This window comes from Kwoniella bestiolae, chromosome 3 (assembly GCF_000512585.2).
Source record: "Kwoniella bestiolae CBS 10118 chromosome 3, complete sequence".
NCBI lineage: Eukaryota > Fungi > Basidiomycota > Tremellomycetes > Tremellales > Cryptococcaceae > Kwoniella > Kwoniella bestiolae.
This window is the reverse complement of record NC_089243.1, coordinates 1291723-1316605: the sequence shown is the minus strand read 5'-3', so window position 1 is coordinate 1316605 and position 24883 is coordinate 1291723. Positions and strand designations below refer to the sequence as shown.

Sequence of the window (24883 nt, the reverse complement as noted above, 5' to 3'; positions counted from 1 at the left end):
TGATCAAAATGATGATGGGAGTGGGACGATATGATATGATGGATATTACTTTGTGTACTTTGATGACACTGCGATATATAAAATACAATATAAAACATAAAAATATGAGGTAGGACAAGACAAACACTCAGCCCTGTAGAATCGTAAATCAGCAGCAGAAGAAACAACCATACATCATCACCATGGCAAGACGAAGGGTACCTACCCGATATCATCCCAAGACCAAATCACCTCCTTCAAAGTTGAAGACCAGATTGGATCTCTTGACATATGCATTGTGAGTTATCCCTTCCATACACTATAACTCCCTTCGAAAGGACAGGATAGGAGATACATATAATGGGACTAGCTATCCGTATGTTAGATCGTGGATTCAGCTGACCTATCGGACTGTTCCATTTCCATTTTCAGCTCCAGACTACCTCCCAGACAATTACCAATCTTAGCTCTCTATGCGTACCTCGTCGTATACTCTGCAGAAAGGGGATGGGTGAATAAAGAGAGTCTGGGAAAAGGTGGGGCTAGTATTGTGGGAGTGCTGAGTATGGGTAAGTGTGCATCGATCCGAAGAACGTGGTTTTCCAAAGCGCTTCTCACTACACTCGGTAGCTGTACAGCTGTACACCGATGATACTCCATTTGCAACTGAGCGAGAGTGAGATCGTGTCTGACTCTTACTGATTGAATATGTCTAGTCACCGGTCTACTGGTATCTTATCGATTCTCATCGGCCATAACGAAATGGGACGAAGGTAGACAAGTCTGGGCTGCTGTGAGGATAACCATCAGGGATGGGATGAGGATGGTAAGTTATTCCACTTTTATGCCAATATTACGGACAATACTACGGTTCGTATCCGAGCGATCTCCGATCCAATTTATGATACAACTGCATTACAGGTCGAGAGCTGACAGTCATCCTGGTGCCCTTGTCCAGCTGTCTATACCTCCACCAGCATCCCTCGGTGCGAACTCCTTGCAGTCCTCGCCCGTGGATCTGGGCGAAAGCGAGAATGATGTCGAAGCGGACAGCCAACCTGAGAAATTCGATGAACTTCAAAATACAGATGCAGATCCTTCTTCAAAGAGCAAAGGTACAGCCGAGGCGAAGAAAGATCCAATCGCCGAACGAGTCGATGAGCTAGCTGGACTGTTAGTAGGCTTCGCATTTGCCTTACAGTGAGTACCACCAAAGACCAAATTGCATTGTGTATCAAACTGACGATCCCACAAAAGACACCATCTACACGGTACCCGACCTCTCCCCCAAGCTCCATTATGCGATCTTCTCCCCATATCATACCTCTCTTCCCTGAAACGGACAGACGCTCGAGTACGCTTCGCCGAATCCCACGCCGGACCATCTGGCTCAAGCACCTTATCTACCCCTAATTCAAATCTCAAGACGACGGATGATTCGTTGCGACCCGGATTGAGAAGACGAAGTACCGGTCCACCCACGCAGCAGGAGAAAGACCAAGCAGGGGAGGACGAATGGGAATTATCCAACCTCCGATACAAAGCTGAAGAAGCCGTAACGAAGTTGGCTGAGGCAGTGGCATTATCTGGTACGGCGGGGAACGAGGGATTGGATTTGGAATTGAAGCAGCAATTAAATCAACTGAACATCCAAAATCAAGATCAAGAGCACCCAATAACGGAAGAAGGGGTGGGGTTGAAACCTATACAGATACAGAAATCGAATTTACATTCTCCCAATCCCCCGAATTTACCTCTGGCGATACTCAAGTTGATCGAAAGTTATATTATCGGACTATCATCTATATCCGGAGAGGGCGGATGGAACGATTCGAAAAGGGAGAGAGGGTTGGGGGTAGTCAAAGCGTTGAGTGAGAATCTGGGAGAGGCTGAGAGGTTATCGTCTAGTGAGTGTGTGACTTCATCCTCCTTAGCGGCATATCATAAGAGATTCCTCGATGAACGATGGAACGATAGAAAGGGAATAACATATAAGACTCAATGGGAAAGCCAGTGACTGATCATTTACGTGATCAACTTGTAGACCCACCACCACTACCATTAACCCTCCATCTATCCCACCTACTCATAATTTACCTCGGTGCCCTACCTTGCTCCCTTCTGTGCGTGGTGAACGGATACTCCCGAGTACTTATAACCCTGATCGCCGGGTGGTGTCTTCTGGGATTAGAGGCCTTGATAGGTGAAGTAGGAGGGGTGTTTGGTAGTTCTGGTGAGTCCCCATTTCCCCACCTTTTAGCCTTGACGAGTGTTGGTGATGATACTCCTAACTCCTTCGCATGGTAGAGAACCACCTCCCGCTACCTCTCTTCACTCAACAGATCTTGAATGAATCGTTAGACATTTTACCGAGTTTTTTGGAGTACTACAAGAATAGATTGATGGTCAGAAATAAGAATAGAGAGGGGGTGATGGAGGAGATTGAAGAGCTGGAGAGAAAGCAGCGGAGGAACCTGGGTGAATGGGTGCCTACTTTCTAGATCGGGTATGAATATACGGAACGGGCGGTGTTGAGTTGTTGTAATGCTCATGTATAAGCCTGTTATTCACGTCACAATGTCATGAGGGATGAGAGTATTGCTAGATAAATTATGTGGTTCTCATGAGGTGGATCTCTTCTTCGTGTTCGTGTAGCATCAGTTCATCCGGGTTATTGGAGAGGTACCTGTTCACATAAAACACATCTTACGATACTAACGATATGATTATAATTATATAAAACTGATCCCATCTATATACGCGTCAACATTTAACAATTACCCATCCTCGCAGCACAGAAGCATTACGCAGAGATCACACCGGTATCCTTACCCTTAGCCGCAATCCTCCTCCTAGCAGCATCATGTTCCTCCTCAGGCGTACCTGGATTCTTGTAGAACACTAAATACTGAATCACGAGCATCGCAGTCCAGGCAATTTGGAAGTAGAATGATCGTCTGCCAACTAGTTTCCAATCGCCTTGGCCTGATCCTTCGAAGGAAGCTTGGACGGCTAGGGTAATGGCTCCTGCTATTTGGGCCTGTGGCACCGGGAAAAGGTTTGAGCTTGGGGGCACTCGCTTTAAGAAGAGTGGAAAACAGAAACTTACAATAACTTGGGTCCAGGCTCCTGCTACTCCTGCCATCTCTGGTGGACAGTACGCGATGAGGTTGATCCTACAGCAAAACAAGAGGTCAGCATGATTTTGATAAGGATATAGAAGGTCAGCATGTACTCACGCAGAAGCAAAGTAAGTGACCACTGCACCTGCACTTCCAAGGATGAAAGCTGGGAAACAGTACTTCCAGTAATCTTTACCTGCTCCACCGTCCGAGAAGACCTGGAGCAGTTCCGCGACGATGATTACTATCAGCAGAATGGGTATGATCAGTACCTGGAATTCTGATAGGTGAATATATGTAAAATAGTACTCACAGATACCTCCAATGGCCATTGACCATCTAGGCTTGGTGATGATTTGAGGTACCGCTTGAGTTAGACCACCGATCAGGAGACCGGTGATACCTTGAGGTAACATCGCAGCGGCGACGTGGACTACAATGCCACTCATCAACATCGAAATTTTGTCTCTCGAAAGGAAAGTCAAAGGCGATCACTCGCTAGGCGTCCACCTGAAAACTTGTTGGAACCATGTAGCGTAGAGTAATTGCGAGGTAGCCCAGAATGGGACTAGGTATGGAAACACAGCTGTCAGTCATCGTGTACTTTTGATTCGTCAGGGAGGGATTGAAGAGTGAGAAACACTCACAGGCAATACCAACGGCAAGACTTGCAATAACGATATTGGTGATTGCCCATACTGAACTGGGCAAGACAGCGGATTTAGGAGGGATCTTCGATTCTACAAAACATCAGAAGTTCCCACGTAAGCATTGAAGTCTTGGGCGGGCAAATGAGGGAGTTTGCATTACTCACCCCAGAAGAAGAACCCGATGGCCAATGGGAAACTCAGCACGAAAGGAGCAATGAAACTTGCAGATCCCCAACCGTCGATCGGTCCTTGGGTAAGAGCCAGGATGAAAGTGATCAAAGCGCCCATCATGATCAATACACCGATGATATCGAGTCGTTTCCATCTTGGAGTGGAGGGATCCGGGATGTAGGTTGATCCGGTGAATGGGAGGAGGAAGATACAGATCACGGTGAAGAGTACACCTGTCACAATCCACGCGATAAGCGACGATTGATGAGGAGAGAGGATGGACAGTGACTTACAGAGAATAGCGAGCACCCTGAAGAACCATCTGTAGTTCGCTAACATACAGATACCCGCGAGGACACTGTGAAGTGATATAAACATCAATCGCATAGTCAGGGACATCAAATGGTACTCACAGTCCTAAAACATTTCCTACGGCACCTGCCATACCTAGTAATGCAAGTTTACCTTGTTGCTCTTTAGGCTCAGGGAACATGTGTACCGTGAGATGACTAGATACGACAAATCTGAGTGTCTGTGTCTGATGTAGTAGATTTTGTGTGATCAGACTCACTAGGCAGAGGGGATAGCTATCAACACACAAGCTCATTAGCATGTCTGCCTGTGTGTGTATTTTGCAAGATCTGGAAACTCACTCATAGCTCCTGCGATACCACCGAGACCTCTCAAGATCAGGAAACCATATCTACCAAGGATCGTCAACTGAGCTCAGCACTGTATGTTCTGTGACGGGGCCGTTACTTACTTGTTCGAGGTGACAAACGAAGTGACCAAACTTAGTATACCGAGGATGAAGAAACCCGCTTCGAAGACGATCTGAGCAGGGAAGAGGTCCGCCAATCTACCGGCGAAAAGGAGGAATGCAGCGAAACATAATGAGTAGGAGGTGATGATCCAGACGATTTGCGAGGTGTTCAACTTGATATCGATAGAGATTTGAGCGACAGCAACGGCAACACCGGAGACACTAGACAGAAAAGAAAGCTCATCATCAGTGGTGATCAGGCACGGGGTTGATGATATGGTGAGGTGGTTTGTTTGAACTCACTTGCAGATATCGATAAACGTAGCGACGGAGAAGATGAATAACAAGAAATTCTTCCTTGCTTGACCCAACTCCGCTAGTGGACTGTGAAGGTGTTCAGCGTCTGTCGCACCTTCCCGTAGTTGTTTGGATTTGTGCCTTTCGAGTGATTGTGCTTCATGGTCGATCTTATTGGAGACAGGCTGAGATCTCGTCGAGATCTCTTTGTCGGTGTTCATGATGGTACCGTTTTGATCCGTCAAAGTAGCATTATCGACGTTATCGTTGAGGATGTTATTGTTGGTATTGATTTTCTCATTCATATTGAATGGCGATCCTGACAGGGTGGAATGTTCGGACATCGTAACGTAATTCTTACAAATGTCTTACTAATCTGAACTTATTTGTGTTTGTGATAATCTTAAAGTGTTGTTCGATAGGAAGACAAGATTACTTCCCATGTATGCTTGCTCTTATATATATATGTCCTGTTGGCTGGGTCGAACCCGGCCATGTCATGAGTAAAGGACGATAAGTCAACCCAAGGCCGAAGGTACCGATGATGACTCAACACAAAAGATGCAAAATGTACTGTATGAATGTATGACTCAACCTTTTCCCAGATGGAAACAGGAACGCGGTAGTGTGTAACATGTAACATGGTTATGGGCACTGGCCGCTATCCCCGAGCTGGGTCCACACTCGATCCAATTCAATTCAACGTTGCAAAGGATGCGCCAAAGGGCTTAGAGATGTGTGATTCGGCTTGTTGCTATTGCATTGCATCATCCATGTCAATCACCTTTGCACACTAACACTGACACTGACAAAGCATCTCGGCGGACTTGTAGAACATAACAACCCATGCATCATCCATAAAGAGAAACAAGCTTACCGCTCAGGGACGAGATCATCGGCTATGGGTTCAAGATCTAAGCTAAGATCTCGGATATCATGACGGGGATTGTCCTTTGAGGAGTTTGGTCTATCTCCGAATACGGTCTTGGCGTATGATGCCCGAAGGTACCAAAACGGTAGATCTCACCCGGATCTAATCTAATTGAGAATGAATTTGCTTCCATTAACATGAGTAACCATCTTATCATCAGATCAACATTAATCGGAAGGACAATCATCCAAGATGAACAAAGCCGGAAATATTCCCTTCCCTTCCCTTCCCTTCCCTTCCAAAGCATACTCTCACAAATAGACAGAATACTTCCTTAAGACGGTGTTGGTTCCGACGCATCATCCTAATCCTCTGCTCGAAACAGCTTAGGTACTTTCAGTCCCAACGTAGCAGAAGACCAGCACCCCAGATCTGGTCAACCATCATGAGGACCAAACAAGACAGTATACATCGCTATGAAACACCTCATCGTCATTCCACGCCTATTCAACTTCAAAGATCGTCCTCAACTATCCCAGGGTTGTGATCTGCGTTCTGCCAGAGCGGACTCAAGAGCTCAGCTATCTCTTCGGGAGACGCCGGCTCTCCCTCATCGACGGTCAGCGCCGGCGTGCCCGGAGGTGGAGCTGATGGAGCTTCGGAGAAACCGCAGGTATAGCTTCCAGGGGTATCTGACGGATCGTATTGGATCGTATCCCAATCCCGTTTGTTGGGACGCTCCCAAGTCGCCATGACCATGTATTTTATCGGACGACCATTCATCATTGGCGGCTCATTCAGCAGGTTCGAGGACCATACCACCCGCCTGGAAGCCATTGGTAGATGAGCTGACCACAATAATTGATCTCCTACGGTTCCACCAGCTGCTTCCGTCGATACACTTCGGTATGAGTAATCACGATTGTACATGTCCACGAGGGGCTTGCTGGTTAATGCCGTCGCGTGATGCTCCTCGACAAAACATTGGGCCGCGTACTTTACCGATCGAGGTGCGTGTGTGCACTCGAGCACGAGTTTGGTGACTTCCCATAACCTGTCTCTGAGAAATTTCCGATCATCTTCCGGGAAGGGGCGGTCAGAGTCCGAAGGGTATTTAGAGCCAGGATGACGAAGGAACTCCTCAGTGAATCTGTGGTTGGGAGTGATTCGAAGTCCGCTCGCGAAGTCGGGGACAGAACACTGAGAACCTTCCAAATGACCAATTGAGAAAATGGCCTGTCCACCTGCGATCTCACCCTTCGTGTCGACTAGATACTCGGTTACGATGGAGAGTGATCGATCTGGGAAACGGACCAGTTGTCCTTGAGTTGCGGAAGACTGCTCGTAGGTTGGTTGATTGGGTAAAGAGACGAATCGAGGTTCGAGTCTAGATGCCAACCAGGCTGTGCTGGCGGTACTTCGGGAATTATACATCGATGATAATAATCACTTCGGATACCATGCAGTGGTTGAAGATGCACAACGTACCGGATCAATTGATCTGTCGAAAGACTGAAAGCCAACTGGCATTGAGCGTATGAGAAGCAGAGAGAGCTTTAGCAATGTCAACTTTGCCACTGCATACAGGTCATTGCACGACCATTCTTCGAGGGCAAACGCCCCGCTCTTTTGTACAGCAGAATGTCATGATGTCTTCTGCTTAGGAAGGCTTGTAAGGGTGACCGGAAAGAAAGGATGCTCCTCAGACGATGCGCCAGAAGGGAATGCCTATATTTGCCTTGAGGGACCTCCAATTGTCGTATTTGCAATGGCTAATTTGGTCAGATCGGAATGACGACTCGAGCATCAGGCCGATGCCATAGAAGACTGTGGCATGAGGGCTGAGTGAAGAGAAGGTCAAGACTGCAAAAATACTGCACATCATAATTCAAACGGAAGCTACCCTATCGACCGTATACTGTTGTTACTCTTCATCACATTCTGTACCAAATAAATCTCCGTTGATTCTGATCTCCTCGAACGAAGCCGGGCGTGGGGGGTTCGGGATCTTCGATCACACTTGCACCATCATCCGCCACGAGATCAGGAACCGCCAAGTGAGGTGGAACGGCGAAAGATTCGGGGGTCTCCTCGAGAAGCTCGTCTTGACCTCTCTGGAGGAAAGCATTCCAATCATTTTCGGTAACGTCCTTCCACCCAGACCGGACTTCATACCTTGTAGTATTATCGCCCTCTTTTCGCAGTAAGTCCCCTTTCGGGCAATCCTCTGACTTCTGCATTTTGCGCACGGGAGGCGGATTAGGAGGAAAGGAAATGAGATAACTACGTATAAGTCAGTCAAAATGGATATAGCTATTCCGTTCGGAGAGTTGGGATGAGATGCTATACATGTCAATCCTTAGGATGGTGGTGGTATCGGATCGTGAACAAGTTGACAAACGTAATTGCACTGAAACATCGGTTATATACATAGACATCCATCAACCCCAGGAGGATTTCTCCACACGCAAGCTATAAGATATAAGAAAAAGCGCAGAACTGAAAGCTACTGTCATCTCTCACAGAGCCTGATTACTATTGAGCGAAAACGCCTCCCTAGCCTGTTGACTGAATCAAACTCACCCCACAACAGTTGCTTTTATGTCCTGATTTAATCACTTCCGAGCCCTTGAACTAATTATGGATAGGTTGATTACTAGTTTCGGTCTGAGTGGTCTTGAATTTACGAGCGGGAATATTTCTTTCAAAGAGCTCATCGATTTCGGCATAGGTTCTGCCCTTGGTCTCTGGGTAGAAGAAGAAAATCGGTACCAAGAATAGTAAGGATAGTCCACCGAAGAAGATACCGATCTTTTGACCCCAGCCAGCATCTTGGTCTGACAGAAGAAGAGGTACGGTGTAGTTCTGCATAGACAATCAGCCATGATCTGCCTCAATCGCAGAACAATGTTACTCACAAAGACCAACCCGATGAGGGAATTAACGAGGACGCCAAAAGATGCAGTCTTGGCGCGCAATTTGGCTGAAGAAACCTCAACAATACCGAGCCATCCTAGGGAGATTCGGAGATTCACTCAGCATTCGGCAGCATAGCAGATCGGAGTGATCACATCACTCACCTATAGGAGCCAAAGAGATGGAGTACGAGAACATCCAGATGGAGCAGAGGGCAGTGAGAGCTGCACCTTTGGAACTAGATGTGGAAGATATGAAGCCAAGGGCGCCGATGAGGGTGTTGACGATGACCAAGACGGATAAGCCCGCAAGTACAAGAGGACGTCGGCCCAAACGTTCAACTAAAAAGAACGAAGATATAATAGCCACAATGTAGATGACGTTGATGATGGTACTTGCTTGGAACGGGTCTTCCAAACCGGCGATCTGGAAGAAATAGGTGGTGTAGTTGAAAATATAGGGGACACCGGCGAATTGCTGAGCGGCGAAAGGAAGTGAAGCTACAAGACATCGTTTGAAGTTACCCCACTTGAATAACGCCTTCCAGTCATTGTCAGAGTATGAGCGGGTAATATCTTCGGAGACTTTGATGTCATGTTCGATCACTTGGAATTCAAATTCGTGGTCGTAACCTTCCACTGGACCGACGAGGCGTTTGTGTGCCTTCTTAGCTTGCTCGATTCTACCTTTCGAGATCAACCATGCTATGGGTGGACCGGACGTCAGCCTTAGGAAGCAGTTATAGATGATAACGGATAATTACCTGGCGATTCTGGAATAGCCAGACAGGCAAGGCCCCAGATACCCAAGTACACAAACTCCGAGTAGAATACATGCTTGTATTTGAGAGGAGTAGTGTCGTTGACGATTTGACTTGCTATGGCGTTGGTGAATTGACCAATCGCCAAGGCAAGGGAGAAACTACTGAGAATGATTCCACGGAAGTTGGGCATAGCGACCTCGGACATGTATGTCATAACCGCTGGGCCAAGCCAACCCGATGCACAACCGGCGAATAATTTGGCAGCGAGGAAGACTTTCCAATCCTTTGCAACGATCTCGAGGATGATTGCCTATACAGACCGCATCAGCTTTTGGGGTTCAGACTTGGGTTGCTGTACTTACTAAGAGCATGAAGAATGTCAAGGCATACATGGCAACCTTACGACCAAAACGGTCGACAACGAATGGTGCTAGGACTTGGAAGACGATTTGCCCCACTTGTTGAACGGCTCCCCAGGTCGAAACATAATGAGCATCTAGGGATAGTGCTCCGGTCGCGCTTCGCACAGTACCGAATTGTTCAAGGAAGCCTGATTATATCTTCAATTAAGTCCTCCGTATCCAAGTCACATTGTCCCAGCTGAACCACTTACCTGGATTGGCAACGATGTTACCAATTGCAGAACCACAATAACCGATATACCTGGAAGCCAATAATACGTCAGTCACGGTGAAGTAAGGGTTTCCCATTGCCAAAAGACTCACATTCCTCCCAACGAGGCGGCTATACCCGTAGCAAAAGCTCGTCTGAATTTGACGATAGCTTTGAAGGAGGGTAGATCCGCAAAGGCCGATCTGAGTGGAGTTTCGGTTACGGGTTGATGATCAAGATGATCGATATTTGGTTTGTGATCATCGATATAGTCGGTCGCGGTTGCGCTCATGTTGAACAAGTAAATTTTTGCAGATTAGAGCGAACAGTGTCTAGTGTGAGCTGTTTCAGCTGTTGTTGTCGTCAGGATGGTAGATTTTGATTCAAGCTGCGTCCACTAACCGTACTTATATGCCCACGGGGAACCAACCTGACCGGGTTATCTACGGCCTAACCAAGGCTGTAATTCAGGAACGGGTACTTGATGTCCGGGGGTCCCCCCAAGCCCTGAACTTATCCGCTTAAACACACTTCGCAGATCCGCTTCCCTGGGAGCTCAATCACCTGATCTACAGATTCCTCTCGGTCAACGTCAGTTTCCATCCACTTGAAAGGGGGTTAAGACGACAACATCTCATGACACTTTTCAATGCGACCGATAATCTCATACATACCGCTACGAATACTCCACTAGCTTGCGATACTCAGCTGGGTAGAATTACTTCGGTATCATGTCGCTCGGTACTGTCGGTAATACTGGAGAAACTATGCCAACTCAAGAAAATTCCTTTACAACATTGATCAAGTCGAGGAAGACAGGCCGTAAGTCTCACCCAAATCGCCGTTTTTTGCCTTGCTGATCCTCCGAATCCCTCACCAGGTGCATGCGACGGTGAGTATCGCCAGAATCGATTTCACGAGTGCATCATATCCTGACGCCTCAAGTCGTGGATTTTAGCTTGTAATGAACGCAAGTAAGTGGATAGCAAAGAAATATATTGAACATTGAATGATGTCGTGATCAGAATCAAATGCAATGCCGCTTCTTTGGGTCATTGCGTGAATCAGGTCGAAGAAGGAACGCGTTTGTTAAAGCCTTGTGCTCCATGTGCACGAATGCACATACCGTGTAAGTATCAGCATTTCCTGCAGACATTGAAACAAGGTAGCCAGATTGACAGAAAAAGCCTGTAGGCACTTTCAACAGACTGCGAAGGAGAAGGGGACCGTTGCCTGGGTTAGTGGAGTGATTATAGCAGATATGGGCTTCCCTCCTGACAGCACCTTAGCTACTTGAAGCGTCTTCCAAAAGACAGTGATACGCCCCCCCAAGGGACCGATGTGAGTGGATCGACCACTCGAATAATTGAACAACCTTCTTTGGGGGTCGAGTCAACATACATACAACCATCAGTGGAATCGCTACAACTAGACGACAATGGCTTCCCAGACTTCTTGTCGGCGTTACATGAGACGACCGAGCAATATGAAGGTATAGATCACACAACGACGAATGACCTAGTCAAGCTATCGATCGATCCACTTATCCCGACCCATTCGTCTAACCCTTTGGACAAGATAATGAACAGAGATCTATTGAACAACATTTTGGATTCATTCTTCGATTTCGTCTATCCTATATTTCCACTTCCACATCGACCAACCTTCCGCCACGACCTTGCCAACAAGAGGGAAGAACAGACTGATCAGCACGAATGGACTGCAATGGTATTGGGCTTAGTCGCATTCACTCTAGTACAAGTTCCCCACGACATGCTGGATCTGACCAAAGAGCAAGCTCGATGTTTGGTTGTAAGATGTGGAGACGCATGTAGACTTGTGTTATCACGGGAATTCGACAATGAAGTCTCGGTAGAAAGGTGTAGGTTCAGACTTGCTTCATACCGCCAAAGAGTCAGCTGACATTACGGTCAATGCAGTAGTTTTGATGTACTGGTGAGCTATTCATTCCCATTCACGCTGCATCTTGCCAAGCTGACTGCCATTTTGTCAGTATCGGGTGAGGTCTAATATCATTAGCAAACCGTCAATCCAACTGACAATTGATCAACTTCTAGCACTGTTGCGAATAATCGTGGAAAATACGTTATGGCGCGATCTCTGCACGGCTCTAGTGTTGTACTTGCGCTGCAGAAAGGTTTGAACCAAGAAGCCGTAAGTAGCGATCCTCGCTCATACAGATTGCTGCGAAAAATAATTTGGTACAACCCTCGCTTACAGACCTACTACCATATGGGAATCGTCGAGCGAGAAATGTTCCGCCGTCTCTGGTGGCTTATATACGTCAGCGATCGATCGTCCACTTGTACAGAGAATGGTCATTTTTTGATTGACGAAGATCTATGCGCCGATGTCAATCTGCCTTTATCGATGTATGTTGGTCGATTCAGATCCCAACACGCGTCTGACCTAAACTTCATCTTGCAGTGACGATGATTGGATTACGCACACTGAGCTCCTCGATCAGCCCGCTGACTATACGTCAATCATGTGTGGATTCAATTATAGCTGTAAAGCTTGGCGTTGTAAGTAAAGTATTCTTGATGTCTTTGAGACATAGAGCGTTGAAACCTGCGTTGCTGGATTGTAGTGGCGGGTCAACTTCTGCAGAGAAAACGGTCCATGACAAACAAGTCATTCACAAGAGTTGAATTGTTGGGAAATATCTGCGAAATCGATGAAATGCTAGTGCGAGTGGAGCAGCTCATGTTGGATTGTCCTTCATGCCTCAAACTAGATGTGAAAAGCGGGGACAGTCTTGCAGGTCACAGGCTCCCCATCATCGGACAATCCCCTCCTTCTTTACAGTCCAGACATCTCCGAGATATGGAATTGCATAACATTCTGCGAGAGCTATTTGCTCAAAATAGGGTCAACGAAAACTCGTACCTAGTTCAACAGGCGAATATATACGTTACTCAGGTGAGATCTGTTTCACTTTCTCTCGAGAATCACAAGCTCACTCTTATTGTTTGCCGTACAGCAATTGTTACGCCTCATGTTGCTAGAACATCGTGAGACGCTGGTTAATATGAGCATTCACACAACTTCAGGTAATGGGACTACCTGTAGCTTGGATAATATAGTTTTGACCCCAAACTTTGCTACTGGAATTTCAACGATGTCCACACGTAGAGAAACTGTCATGGAAGACCTCCTTCAAGTTCTTCATACTTTACCCATTGAAGTTCATGGTACGTTACCCACTTCAACATAGGAGGGCTGTGCTGATCGGTAGAGGCGTAGCGATCAATTCGCTCCCTGGTGTGACCAAGATTCGCTTTGTAGTGGCAGCTCTTCTACTCTTAGGCGAGCCTCCATCAGAAGAACCTGCTGGCGGTCCCAATGCTGATCATAATGTCATATGGAGCGTTCAATTGTACTTATGTGAGTATATCATATGTAAGGTAGTTCGACGCCGTGTCCTATTCGCACTGATCAGTATCTCATATAGACGAATATATACGAATCTTGACGATGATCGAACAGCTATATAGTCTGCAGAATAATGATGAAATGGCACAAGAACTGGGGGAGACTAGTACGCATCTCTCGGATTCAGTCTTAGTTACGTGATGCCAATGGGAGTAAGCTACCGGAATGTATGGCTATCTGGTCGAATCCTTCATCTTTCGTGTGAAAACGACGACAAGTGTTGTCGTCAGTTTAGCTATCTTGTTTTGGCCGCAAGAGTTTCATCAGAGGTGTTTATTCACAGCCAATTCCAGTATCATCTGAAGTCCCGTGTCAGGTGATTAGTTTGACAACGCAACAGAACCTGACCCGGCAATGGTGACTTTCGGTGGTGAATGGGGAAGCCGGGCCGTGGTAAAGCCGTAGAAACACCGTGTAGTCTGATTTAGTGACATGCGGTCAATATCCCAATGGCTCATATACCTATATTCACCGCCAGATATTTGCTGTGTGTACTTCTTCACACTCATCACCAACCTCGTCAGCAGCGCAAGTACAATCACTATCAGTATGACAATAGTAAATGGGCATTCCGGTAATAGCAAAATCGACAAAGTCGATGCACAAACTCCAGAGAACGGCGACATCGTAGGAAACGGGCACCAAAAACATGGTTATCTGTCAGTCCAGGGCGATGATATCGTGTTGAACGGAGATCCGATCCTTCTCAAGGGTATGTCGATTGTCTATCACACGATCAAATCATTTTACTAATGCCACGTCATTTGTAGGAGCTGGTCTTGGTGGTTGGAGTGAGTAACGACCCGTGATATCATTTGCGTGTCACGAGAGCTAAGCGGCGGTTCGATAGTGAACATGGAAAACTTTATCACGGGGTATCCAGGTCATGAATATCAATTACGTGCAGCCCTCAAGAATGTCTTAGGCGTAGAGAAGTACGATTTCTTCTTTGACAAGGTGAGTAAAACAGTCGTTGTTTCCATTGTACAGAGCGACTGCTGAACTCCGAACCCGACCAACATAGTTTCTAGAGTATTTCTTCACCGAAGAGGATGCTAAATTCTTCGCGTCGTTGGGCCTGAATTCAATACGGTTACCAGTGAGTGATCGAGTTTTCCGATAGTCACTAGGTGATGACAGAGCATCCCGAAAGGTCAATTATCGACATTTCGAGGATGACATGAATCCTCGGGTATTCAAGACAAGCGGACTCAAACACCTCGATCGAGTGATAGACTTGGTACGTCAGCCGATAAATATCTGGTAACATCTTCGCTGGCTGACTCGGGGACGATGGGCAGTGCGCCAAATATGGTATATACACGGTCATTGATCTTCATGCCGCCCCAGGAGGTGAGAGATCAGTCCAAAACGTCCAGCTAGCGCTTGAGGAGCTAAAGGGGTTTTTTGCTCTAGGACAAAATGTTGACTGGCATTCGGATTCCGGCAATAATCAAGCGTTATGTAGGTGATTCTCTGCCGCAACGATGGTGACACTGACATGCTCTGTAGTCTGGGAACATCGAGACTTCCAGGATCGAACGATTTTGATATGGGAACACCTTGCTAGGGTGGGCCAATATTATAGCCTCATACATCCCCCTTGTACTGACTATCTCGCAGCATTACAAAGATAATACCTGGGTCGCAGGTTTCAATCCTTTGAACGAGCCCACTGATAGTCAACACGTCCGTCTGTTGGCGTTCTACGATCGTGTGGCAAAAGCCATCAGAAAGATAGACCCCCATCATATTTTGTTTTTCGAGTGAGTTCTGCGCGACAAAACTCCTATGCACATTAGCTGATAATTGACTGTAGCGGGAAGTAAGTGTATGAATGTTGAGGAATGTCTAATTGGCCGCTCACTTGCTAAATTCGAACGCAGTACCTTTGGATATGACTTCAGTCACTTTGGACAACCGATTCCCAATAGCGTATATGCCTGTCACGATTATTCTAGGTAGGTATATCCTGATCAAAAGCGACGAGGCGAGACGCTGATTCGTGTGTTCTCATTAAAGATACGGATTCCCCAATCCCCCAAGCGAATTTATAGTGAGTACGACTTGTCGATCCAATGAAGCACTTCGTCCTCACGCTCTGGTTTGACGAAAGGGAACGCCAGAGCAAACTGCATGGCATGAAAAGTCTTTCCATAGGAAAGTCGAATACATGCTTCGGCACAAAGTAAGCTATCATATGATATTCTCACTGCTTGATTTTCCCACGCTCAACTCCAAGTATCTGAACTAGATCCCGATCTGGAATGGCGAGTTTGGACCTGTATATCAATCAGCCAACGATGGATTGCCGAACTGGAAAGAGCTGAATGAGGGACGTTATGGAGTTCTACAATATCAACTTGACATGTACGCCAGAAATAAGACCAGTTGGAGTATATGGCTTTACAAAGATATCGGTTTTCAAGGTATGGTCTATGTTGGAGAAGAAACCCCTTACATGAAGTTGATCAAGCCTTTCCTGGACAAGAAGAAGGTGAGGTGGATGGTAGGAATATATCCAGACATTGACGCTAACCCAAGGAATTTGTAGCGGCTCGCCACGGATGAATGGGGATGTGATGACACACCTATACGTCGTCTGTTTGAGCCTATCGAACAGTGGCTGGTCGAAGCTGCGCCAACCATCACCAAACGTTATCCACCTACCTGGAAGCCTGACATCCATGTTGGACGTCTAATGAGAAATATGCTGCTGTCTGCAAGTCTTTTTTAGATCAGGACATTTCATGAGCTAATTAATATATTGAGAATCTAGGAAGAGCTTTGTCTCGAGTTTGCCGATTATTTCGCAGACCTGAGCATCGACGAGCTGCACGATCTAGCTAGAAGCTTCTCATTTGGTAAGCCAAACAATGTCTTTAGTCTTCGTCGAGCTGAATGCTGTCTGCTGACATCTATTTCGTTAGAAAACTGCTGCCAACGTGAAAGATTGAACCAGATTCTTTCAGCTGACAGTCAAAGATAGCTAAGCCGCTTCCGAGCACGACCTTGTAGACCGATGACTTTGAGCGAATGTCGGAATTCCTGACCAGGACTGTTGATCTCTATGGATCTTTATATAGGGGAGATTCTGTGTTTCTGGTTACCAGACTGGGATTGAATGCAATTGCTTACGTGCAAAACTGCGCGTATCATCCCTTAATGATTGTATGGCAAAGTTATGCTCGACCTCACCATCATTCTGCGATGGTCGATAGCTTCACTTCTTGTCAAAGACCATTGGCAGCAGTTCAAACTGAGCGGGAACACTCCTTCTGGATGCCTCGCATTAACATTGAATGACAAGTCACTTTTCAGGCTCGCCGATTAAAGCAGGGTACTGTTAATCATTATCAGGACTTGCATGAACGGGGATCTACAAGCTGAGGTATCGAATGTAGAAACTCGCTAATTTGGTTTTCACGTGTGAGAGTGTTCCGAACCTATGCTTGTACGTGACTGGTCTGTACGTTTTTCCACTTCCCGACCCTCGAGAAAAACATGAGAGGGGGGGGGGGGGGGGGGGCAGGGGCCCACCTCCGTTCCTTCCACTTTTGTCCAGAGAGACAAAATAACACGAGATAGCACACCGCATGGGGTTTGTCTCGCTGGCAATTGTCAGAATCATCTGCACTGATTTGTACACCATCAAAGGATTATGCATCGCCACATGGGAAACGTTGGATGGACTACGAGCTTTCTTCACGATTTAAATTTCTACCATACAAACGAACAGTCTCCCCAGGAGCAAGAGACACCAAGTACTCAGCGTCTCGATATGTAATCAATTTCTTCGCCGCTATCTTCGCATTAAGAACAACCTGATATAGTGTTGAATCCTTCCACTCCACATCCACTGTCCATCCTCCCCGCAGACAAATACCACTCAATTTTCCATTAGACCATTCCAAAGGTAAAGCAGGGAGTAGATCCACCTCGTCTCTGTAATCTTGAACTATCATTTCGACTATCCCGGCAGTACCTCCGAAGTTGCCATCTATTTGAAAGACGGTAACTCCGCTATCATCCAGGGGTGGGTGAGTATCGAAAAGGTTCGAGTAACATAGACTGGCGGATAGGAGGTTGCATAGCATAGCATAAGCGCGTTCAGGGTCGCGGAGACGAGCCCAAAGGCTTAGTCTCCAGGCGGTAGCCCAACCTGTCACACCTTCACCACGATTTTCAAGAGTGACCTTGCATGCTTGGGCTAGGTCAGGGCGATCTTTGACACGGATTTGGTTGCTGGGGTATAAGCCATAAAGATGTGACGTATGACGATGTTGTGGGTCTGCGGCCAATGAATCCCAGTCCTCCTGCCATTCTTTGACTTGACCGCCGCTACCGATTTCAATCGGTCGCAGAGCATTCCGTTTTTCAATCAAGCTCGCACGAAATCGTTCATCCTCGGACAAGAGTTCACTTGCTGCGATGGTATTCGAGAAAAGGTCTCGTAAGATCTGGTTGTCCATAGAGGGTCCGGCACATAAAGCGTTACCATCTTGATGATGAGCGTTTTCCGGAGACATGGAAGGATTCGTGACCATAAAACCGGAATGAGGATCGAGAAGGAGGGTGTCGAGGAAGAAGTCGCATGCGCCCGCAAGAATCGGATAGATCGTTTTCAAGTATTCGATATCTTGAGCGTAGTCGAAATGATCCCAAAGATGTTTGCACAGCCATGCTCCTCCGGAGGGCCACAGGCCGTATTGTGGCAAATCGATCGGAGCACTAGCTCTCCAGAGATCGGTGTTATGATGACAGACCCACCCTTTTGCGCCATACATAACCTTGGCTGTTTGGGACCCAGTTTCTGCTAGCTCTTGAACCATTTGAATGAGGGGTTGAACGAGTTCAGGCATATTGGTTACTTCTGCGGGCCAATAGTTCATTTCGGTGTTGATATTGATCGTGTATTTGCTTCCCCAAGGTGGTGCGTTTGAATCGTTCCAAATTCCTTGAAGATTCGCAGGCTGAGAACCGGGACGGGATGAAGAAATGAGGAGATATCTACCATAATTGAAGTATAAACTAGCTAGGTTTGCATCCTCACCACCTTGTCGAAAGGCTGCCAAACGCTGATCGGTCGGCAGATTTGACTGATGACTTCCCTTGAGTTCTAAAGTCACTCGTTTATAAATAGCTTGATATGATGCTATTGCTTCCTGCTGTAGATCCTCGAATTTGATTGACTTAACCAAAGAGAGTTGCTCTGTTGAGACGAGATCCGGATTCCCTGTGATATCGTCAAATTGTCGAAAATTCGTTGCCATAGCAATGTATAGAGTCACTTGATCTGCCTGTCGGACCTGGATATGATCAGAACAATCTCGTATAGATCCATTTGTAGTTTTCACCAATATCTTGGCTCGGAAATGTAAATCTCCCGACAAGTTGAGTTCGTGTTCGTTTTGACCTGCTAGTACAAAGACTGTACCGTTGTCCTCCACTGTGAGGGACGATTGAGAATGTGTGGAACCAGCAGAGATGTTGATGTCTAGTTTACCTTGCTGATCAGCGGTGAGGTGTACTGCAATGACTTGATGCTCGTGAGAAGCTACAATTTGACGATGATAGGTAACACCGTAAGCACGAAAGGAGACCGATGCGACGGATGTGTCGATATTCAGTTCCCGATGATATTGGTCAAAGCCGAATGCGTCGAGACTAGCCATTTCTATATATAAGTCTCCCAATGTTTGGTATGAAGCTTGCGATGCTGGCCTACCCATAAAATGGGTTCTAGCTAATTCTGTTGCATCGGTCATGTCGCCTTCGAATATTTTTCGTTGTATGTTGGGTAATGTCTTCAACGAAGATCCGTCGTTGACATCGGTCGGTGAGTAAGGTTGAGCTCCCCATAATGTATCCTCGTTTAGTTGAAGTCTTTCCTTCTTTGTCCCACCAAAGATCATCGCACCCAATCGACCATTTCCGACCGGTAATGCTTCTTGCCATAATTGAGCGGGTCTAGTGTACCAAAGCGATGAGCTGCTGTTGAATGACATGACTGGACTACCGAAATCTGGGCATTAACAAGGATGGATCGTTTCAAAATGACTGATGAGGCTGACTACTTCATGCCTGATACTGCTTGAACGAGATTATAAGCGTTGATGAAGGTGCAAGAAAAGTATGCTGCCGTCAGTCGTCAGTCAGAGAGATCACTAGTTCGGTGACTCGGTACAACTACGGAAAAATGAAATTGCACTAAGATCAGGTTAGGCCGAGAAAGTTCGGGGTTCAAGTCAGCGGTTTTTGTTGGTAACCCCGTGGAGATCCCGCGGAGACCAATTTTAGACTTTCTGGAGTGGCCACGGGGTCCTCGGTGGCGTTCTTGGCTCGATCAGGTGACTGTTCTTAGATGGCCGTCATTGTGGTTAGCTGATTCGAAGGCCGAAATGATACAGCCGTTGACCGACCGATTCACCGCGGAGTGTAAGTGGCTCACCATGGACCTGGCTCCCATGGAGATTATATAAGGACAGAAGACCAGCGTCAGCATTCCATTCTTCTTCTCAAGCCATCAGCAGCCTGCAACGATCTCTGTAGATTGCTGACCATGTTCCTCAAGCTCTTCTACTCCCTCTTACTGGTGCTCTGTTCCAGTGCTTTAGCCCTGGCGAAACCTCTAGCCAAGAGGGACTTCGGTCCTGTCAATTTATGGACCCCTCCAGCTGGTACTCCCAGCCCCAACAACTACACGGACCCCAAGACGAACTATGGCCGAGGTTTGCTGCTTTCGGGAGTAAGTACAGTGATCCTACTGTGACCTCCCTTCGTTCGCCGGCTGATATATTCTAATCAGAGCGGTGTACCGGGTGTTGTCCTCTCCACCTTTGAAGATATCTATGAAAGCAAGAACAATCGACCTTTCTTCCCTATTTATCGATCAACTGATTATGGAGGAACCTGGACACAATACAGCAGGGTCATGGTGAGTAAGCTCGTGTCTCAGGTTCGCCGAGACCTTTTTTTTAATGCATACTGCTAGGACACCCAAAACGGATGGGGTTTGAGATATCAGCCTCACATGATACAGCTTCAGAAAGCTGTTGGGTCTTATGCCGCAGGGACCATACTCATTGCAGGTCTTTCTGTGCCACCAGATCTTTCAGCTACCAGGATCGAGATATATGCTAGTACCGATCTCGGGTATGTGGCGCTTCGATGACCTCTCTGAAGTATTGACAGCTGAAATATATACACTTATACTCTTAAAGCAAAACTTGGTCTTTTGTTAGTCATGTTGCTCAAGGAGAGGGCTTCAAGCAAGGAGTGAGTACTGGATTGACTGTTGCACAGTGCAAGATGCTAATTACGCTTCATAGATTGATGAACCTTTATCGGTAGATATATTTTACAGTCTATGTGTGGATTGAATGATCTACTTATAGCGTCTACAGGCGAATCCTATCTGGGAACCATTCTTGTTAGAATACAACGGTCAAATAATCTGCTATTATTCCGATGAACGTGATCCAGCCTATAGTCAGAAACTAGTTCATCAAGTCTCTTCAGATTTGCGAACATGGGGGCCGGTCGTTAACGACGTCACGTCAAGCAATCAGAACGATAGGCCCGGTATGGCTACCGTAGCAGCTTTGCCTAATGGAAAGTGGATTCTGACATATGAGTTTGGAGGAGCCCCTGAAGGTGAGCAGCCTGTATTACTGAGACTTGTGTAGTTGACGTCTTTGTGTAGGTTCTTTCTCAGTCTACTACAAGATTCAGACCAGTCCACTCACCTTTGGGAACATATACGCTGTGGTTGTCAAGTCGAAAGACGGAGTCATTCCAGTCGGATCCCCCTACGTGATCTATACTCCTGTTGGCGGGAACAACGGGCTCGGAGCTATTGTTGTCAATGGTGCTTCAAGGTCCGAACTCTTCGTCAGTCGAGATCAAGGTGGAACATGGGACCGAGTCACCACCCAATCCGGACCTGCCTACTCACGAGGTTTGGTCGTAGCCCCTAAACCTAAGGATATCTTGATTTTCGCAGGTAATCAAGGCAGTAGTCAACAAATCACCATGACGGCCACCGATGTTAATGGGTGTGTCAATTGCTCCTAGTGGTTGGTTGAAACGACGTGTCAGTCAAGTCAGCGGTATCTTTAATTGTCAGTAACGCGAATCTCAGACACAATTGCCGTACAGTGAGGAGGACGACCTGGCCTTGGTAGTTCTCTCGCGGTAGCATACCACAATCCTTAATCGATGAGTCTTCATTTATAAGTAAATTCTCTTTTGGAAACAGTATAAAACAATCAAATATATAAATGATAAGTAAACACCGTATTCACGCAGTCGTTCATGCAAAATATTCTGTCCCGCCTCGCGATATGGTTCGTGTCAGTCCTATTTCACTCGTGCAGCTGTTGATGGCATTTCAGATGTATCTTTGCGTAGATTCGAGGTCCAGTAGCTGGAAGCCAAATGAATACCGAACTCCGTCGGGTAGTCGCGCAACCGTACTTTGCGTCGTTAGTACTGAGCTCATAGGTACTGATTGAGATGATTTTACAGAAGCGGGAGAGTCCACAAGAACGAAAATTACCGTCCTGTACTGTGTCTTCTGTAGGATGGTCTGGATACACAACGACGGTCACGTGAGCTTGTGCAAATTGCAACGCAGTGATAACTTGTATGTAGGTCAGCCTAAGTGATCCGCACTGAACAGGACAGAAATTATCGGAGTGCTTGTATTGAGCATTGCAGATTTTGCATGCAAAATTTCTCCCTCACCGTTTCGGACAAGGAGGATCCCATGCATGTAGATTGCTGTCGTCAGCGTACAAAGCCGACTTGGTTGTCTGTGATACTGTACTACCTGCTGATTCTGGGCGTTTCAGGTTCAGAATCAGATGCTATACTCTGACTATCTGGAGTAAGTCCCGGAAGTACCAGGTGAGATGGAACAGCAAAAGATCCGGGGATTACAACGAACACCCATTCTTCACTGTCCCTCTTGAGAAAATTGTCCCAATCTTCTGAGGTGATTCCCCTTTCACCTACAGTAGATCGAATTGCATACGTTATACGTTGTACGCATGGGTTGATCAATATTGTCATTTTCTTCGTGAATAACTTAGAATCCATCGGGTGTTTCTTGACGTGCCATTCGACCGCTCTAAATCCAAGGGGCATGTTGATAGATCTGATCAAAGTGTCATATAGGATTTTCTCACTTCTGGTTCTACTTCCAATACGACCATTACGAGCGGTCGCCCTGGACACTTGATAAGCATCGGCGAGACTCATCATTGCCACTGCATGGTCACCTTCCTCTTCGGTCCCAGCACCGATCAACTTGGTAGTGAGGGCGTACATCTCCCCACACATCAGTCGAACCTCCCTATTATCACTGATTACAGAGGGGATTCCTTCTGATTGTGCTTGAGATAAGAGACTCGAAGAGAAAGTATGAGGGGGACCCGAGACACGAGTCTCATGGTTGAGGTCACCGAGGAAACAGGAAATGTCGCTCATTGGGATATCGAAATACCGGCAAGACCTATCGAGGATAGTGCCATCCTCGGCGACATCGTATCTCAGCAAGTCCAGCACCATCACTCGATCAGGGCCGCGATGGTGAGCTGTAGAAGATGGATTTGTCATTTTGCGTGGGGAAGATTATTTTGGGGTTGTTGGAGATGTCTGTGTCTTGATTGAGCGTGAAATGTTTATAGGCGCTTGAAGAGATCATATATGCAAGTGACACGAGAATGATGAGAACAAGGACCACACGAATGCAAAGCGGGGTTTGGTGTTGGAGTACTACATGCCCAAAGGTGTTTTGCATCGGGTACAATCACTGAAGAGAGTGGCGCTGCGCCACAATGGCTGTGGATCGCTTCTCGTGCTCGTGCTTGTCCTTTGATGTGTGCTCCCTTCACGAGCTATACATGTTTGAAGACTTCGAAGGGCCGATTCAAAAGATCAATACAGAGAGCAACCCTGGTACCAGACGACATGGGGTGAATAAGAGACCTTTTCTGGCTCAGGTGGCGCAGTACTGTATTAGGGGAGGGACCAGTTCAAAGTAAGGAATAAGCTATGCATTCTATCTTACACGACACAAGCTGTGCATAGTGACTCGTATGAGCCCGCGATCCTGGGTTTGGTTCTCCCCATCCTTTCTTAGTTGTGAGAAATTCCAATCATTCCGGTGGAACAATGCCTACTCAAGAGCAGGTCCCTCCTCGTCTCTCGGTCCAACAGTCAACGGTTCGTACTCCACCACGCCAAATCCATTATTATCATTATGGTAATTGACATTGCACCCTTCCATTGAGCAGATCGACGTAGGCGTACCACATTCGGGGTAATCTGTACTGGGCGTGGTGGGGGGTGGAGGCAGACTCAGAGGTGTATACCATCCCGGATGATCATGTGTGAATTTCCCTACCTTGCGACCAGACAGGTAATGGTCGATATTCTTCTGGGTGAGATCCGCAAAATTGGTGGTAATGGTATATTCCACCGGTGTACCATCCACGCACTTTAGGTCGGAAGGGTTAAGGGCGACAGCGACATCGGCGTCATGTTTGGACAGTGCGATTGAGAAACTTCGTTGACTGATGGGTACCCTGGCTGACCAATCTAATCTGCGAAGAAGATTCTGGTCCTTGGGCGAGCACCCCGTCGCATCATAGTGGTACAGTGGCATTGCGCTGTTGATCCTACTAGCGTCCCCCTCACTGACCAGGCCAACCACATGACCCCGTCTGGTACTTTTGGTGGGACACTCCGGCTCCTCTCCAGGGGCATGCAGATCTTTCAATGTCGATGTGCACGCGGCGATTTGTTCAGTCCTTAGAAAGTCCAAGTCTTCTGAAGATGGTTCGAACTTGATCGTATCTGAATTACTGACGACGATACCGGAAGGTTCAAGGGTGTATTCCAATTTTGATAATTGATCTAACAATTGGGTGGAAATCTGATACGGTTCCGCCCGTTTGATCCGATTCATCGTGACCTCTGTCGCCTTCTCTCCACAATCAGACTCGTACAGGTCTGTCCACCTGAACTTGCCAATACTTTCCAAGACCCTTCCTTCGTCCGAGAGATAGTGCCTCAATAACAACAGGGTGAGGGCTCGATCGACACCCGGCAAGTCCGATTCCCGTCTTCGTCTTCGCGTCCGTCTTCGGCTTGGTCTGCATATCCATGGATCTTGAAATACAAGGTCGGGAGGGTCATCTCCCTGGCTACTCTCGCTCAGACTGTCCTGGTTCATCTGCGATATCTTGGTATAGCTTCGCCACTTGCCTGACTTTC

General features: G+C 46.9%; 11 protein-coding genes across 11 annotated transcripts; 4 read left to right on the top strand and 7 right to left on the bottom strand.

Moving 5' to 3' along the window:
- Nucleotides 1–182: 182 nt before the first annotated feature.
- I302_105164 (uncharacterized protein) lies at nucleotides 183–2480 on the top strand (the record flags this gene model as incomplete). The annotated part of the gene is made up of 7 exons (XM_065870030.1): nucleotides 183–277; nucleotides 412–548; nucleotides 696–805; nucleotides 938–1179; nucleotides 1237–1886; nucleotides 2024–2212; nucleotides 2287–2480. The coding sequence occupies 7 exons, from the start codon at nucleotides 183–185 to the stop codon at nucleotides 2478–2480; spliced, it is 1617 nt and encodes a 538-aa protein (XP_065726102.1).
- Nucleotides 2481–2782: 302 nt separating this feature from the next.
- Nucleotides 2783–5326, bottom strand: I302_105163 (uncharacterized protein; the record flags this gene model as incomplete). Its single annotated transcript, XM_065870029.1, has 13 exons — nucleotides 2783–3019; nucleotides 3089–3155; nucleotides 3219–3345; nucleotides 3415–3534; nucleotides 3601–3669; nucleotides 3749–3841; nucleotides 3916–4155; nucleotides 4216–4280; nucleotides 4336–4431; nucleotides 4494–4509; nucleotides 4576–4625; nucleotides 4686–4907; nucleotides 4989–5326. 13 exons carry the CDS (start codon nucleotides 5324–5326, stop codon nucleotides 2783–2785), a joined length of 1740 nt encoding a protein of 579 aa, XP_065726101.1.
- Nucleotides 5327–6366: 1040 nt separating this feature from the next.
- On the bottom strand, nucleotides 6367–7287 carry I302_105162 (uncharacterized protein; the record flags this gene model as incomplete). Its single annotated transcript, XM_019195030.1, has 1 exon — nucleotides 6367–7287. One exon carries the CDS (start codon nucleotides 7285–7287, stop codon nucleotides 6367–6369), a length of 921 nt encoding a protein of 306 aa, XP_019042743.1.
- Nucleotides 7288–7787: 500 nt separating this feature from the next.
- Nucleotides 7788–8093, bottom strand: I302_105161 (uncharacterized protein; the record flags this gene model as incomplete). The annotated part of the gene is made up of 1 exon (XM_019195029.1): nucleotides 7788–8093. The coding sequence occupies one exon, from the start codon at nucleotides 8091–8093 to the stop codon at nucleotides 7788–7790; it is 306 nt and encodes a 101-aa protein (XP_019042742.1).
- Nucleotides 8094–8487: 394 nt separating this feature from the next.
- I302_105160 (uncharacterized protein) lies at nucleotides 8488–10436 on the bottom strand (the record flags this gene model as incomplete). Its single annotated transcript, XM_019195028.1, has 7 exons — nucleotides 8488–8718; nucleotides 8772–8866; nucleotides 8934–9473; nucleotides 9533–9842; nucleotides 9895–10082; nucleotides 10146–10195; nucleotides 10258–10436. The coding sequence occupies 7 exons, from the start codon at nucleotides 10434–10436 to the stop codon at nucleotides 8488–8490; spliced, it is 1593 nt and encodes a 530-aa protein (XP_019042741.1).
- Nucleotides 10437–10875: 439 nt separating this feature from the next.
- I302_105159 (uncharacterized protein) lies at nucleotides 10876–13741 on the top strand (the record flags this gene model as incomplete). The annotated part of the gene is made up of 14 exons (XM_065870028.1): nucleotides 10876–10966; nucleotides 11025–11036; nucleotides 11103–11118; nucleotides 11170–11273; nucleotides 11339–11381; nucleotides 11434–12026; nucleotides 12085–12100; nucleotides 12223–12319; nucleotides 12386–12537; nucleotides 12593–12690; nucleotides 12756–13087; nucleotides 13149–13359; nucleotides 13412–13552; nucleotides 13620–13741. 14 exons carry the CDS (start codon nucleotides 10876–10878, stop codon nucleotides 13739–13741), a joined length of 2028 nt encoding a protein of 675 aa, XP_065726100.1.
- A 408-nt stretch (nucleotides 13742–14149) lies between these two features.
- Nucleotides 14150–16724, top strand: I302_105158 (uncharacterized protein; the record flags this gene model as incomplete). Its single annotated transcript, XM_065870027.1, has 17 exons — nucleotides 14150–14312; nucleotides 14371–14391; nucleotides 14451–14557; nucleotides 14625–14699; nucleotides 14754–14840; nucleotides 14902–14953; nucleotides 15017–15064; nucleotides 15113–15171; nucleotides 15224–15366; nucleotides 15487–15561; nucleotides 15623–15656; nucleotides 15717–15788; nucleotides 15855–16097; nucleotides 16155–16322; nucleotides 16380–16464; nucleotides 16531–16545; nucleotides 16687–16724. 17 exons carry the CDS (start codon nucleotides 14150–14152, stop codon nucleotides 16722–16724), a joined length of 1485 nt encoding a protein of 494 aa, XP_065726099.1.
- Nucleotides 16725–17292: 568 nt separating this feature from the next.
- I302_105157 (uncharacterized protein) lies at nucleotides 17293–19608 on the bottom strand (the record flags this gene model as incomplete). Its single annotated transcript, XM_019195025.1, has 1 exon — nucleotides 17293–19608. One exon carries the CDS (start codon nucleotides 19606–19608, stop codon nucleotides 17293–17295), a length of 2316 nt encoding a protein of 771 aa, XP_019042738.1.
- Nucleotides 19609–20162: 554 nt separating this feature from the next.
- On the top strand, nucleotides 20163–21676 carry I302_105156 (uncharacterized protein; the record flags this gene model as incomplete). The annotated part of the gene is made up of 6 exons (XM_065870026.1): nucleotides 20163–20348; nucleotides 20409–20537; nucleotides 20595–20755; nucleotides 20824–20878; nucleotides 21007–21256; nucleotides 21306–21676. The coding sequence occupies 6 exons, from the start codon at nucleotides 20163–20165 to the stop codon at nucleotides 21674–21676; spliced, it is 1152 nt and encodes a 383-aa protein (XP_065726098.1).
- A 753-nt stretch (nucleotides 21677–22429) lies between these two features.
- Nucleotides 22430–23221, bottom strand: I302_105155 (uncharacterized protein; the record flags this gene model as incomplete). Its single annotated transcript, XM_019195023.1, has 1 exon — nucleotides 22430–23221. One exon carries the CDS (start codon nucleotides 23219–23221, stop codon nucleotides 22430–22432), a length of 792 nt encoding a protein of 263 aa, XP_019042736.1.
- A 562-nt stretch (nucleotides 23222–23783) lies between these two features.
- Nucleotides 23784–24842, bottom strand: I302_105154 (uncharacterized protein; the record flags this gene model as incomplete). The annotated part of the gene is made up of 1 exon (XM_019195022.1): nucleotides 23784–24842. One exon carries the CDS (start codon nucleotides 24840–24842, stop codon nucleotides 23784–23786), a length of 1059 nt encoding a protein of 352 aa, XP_019042735.1.
- Nucleotides 24843–24883: the final 41 nt, after the last annotated feature.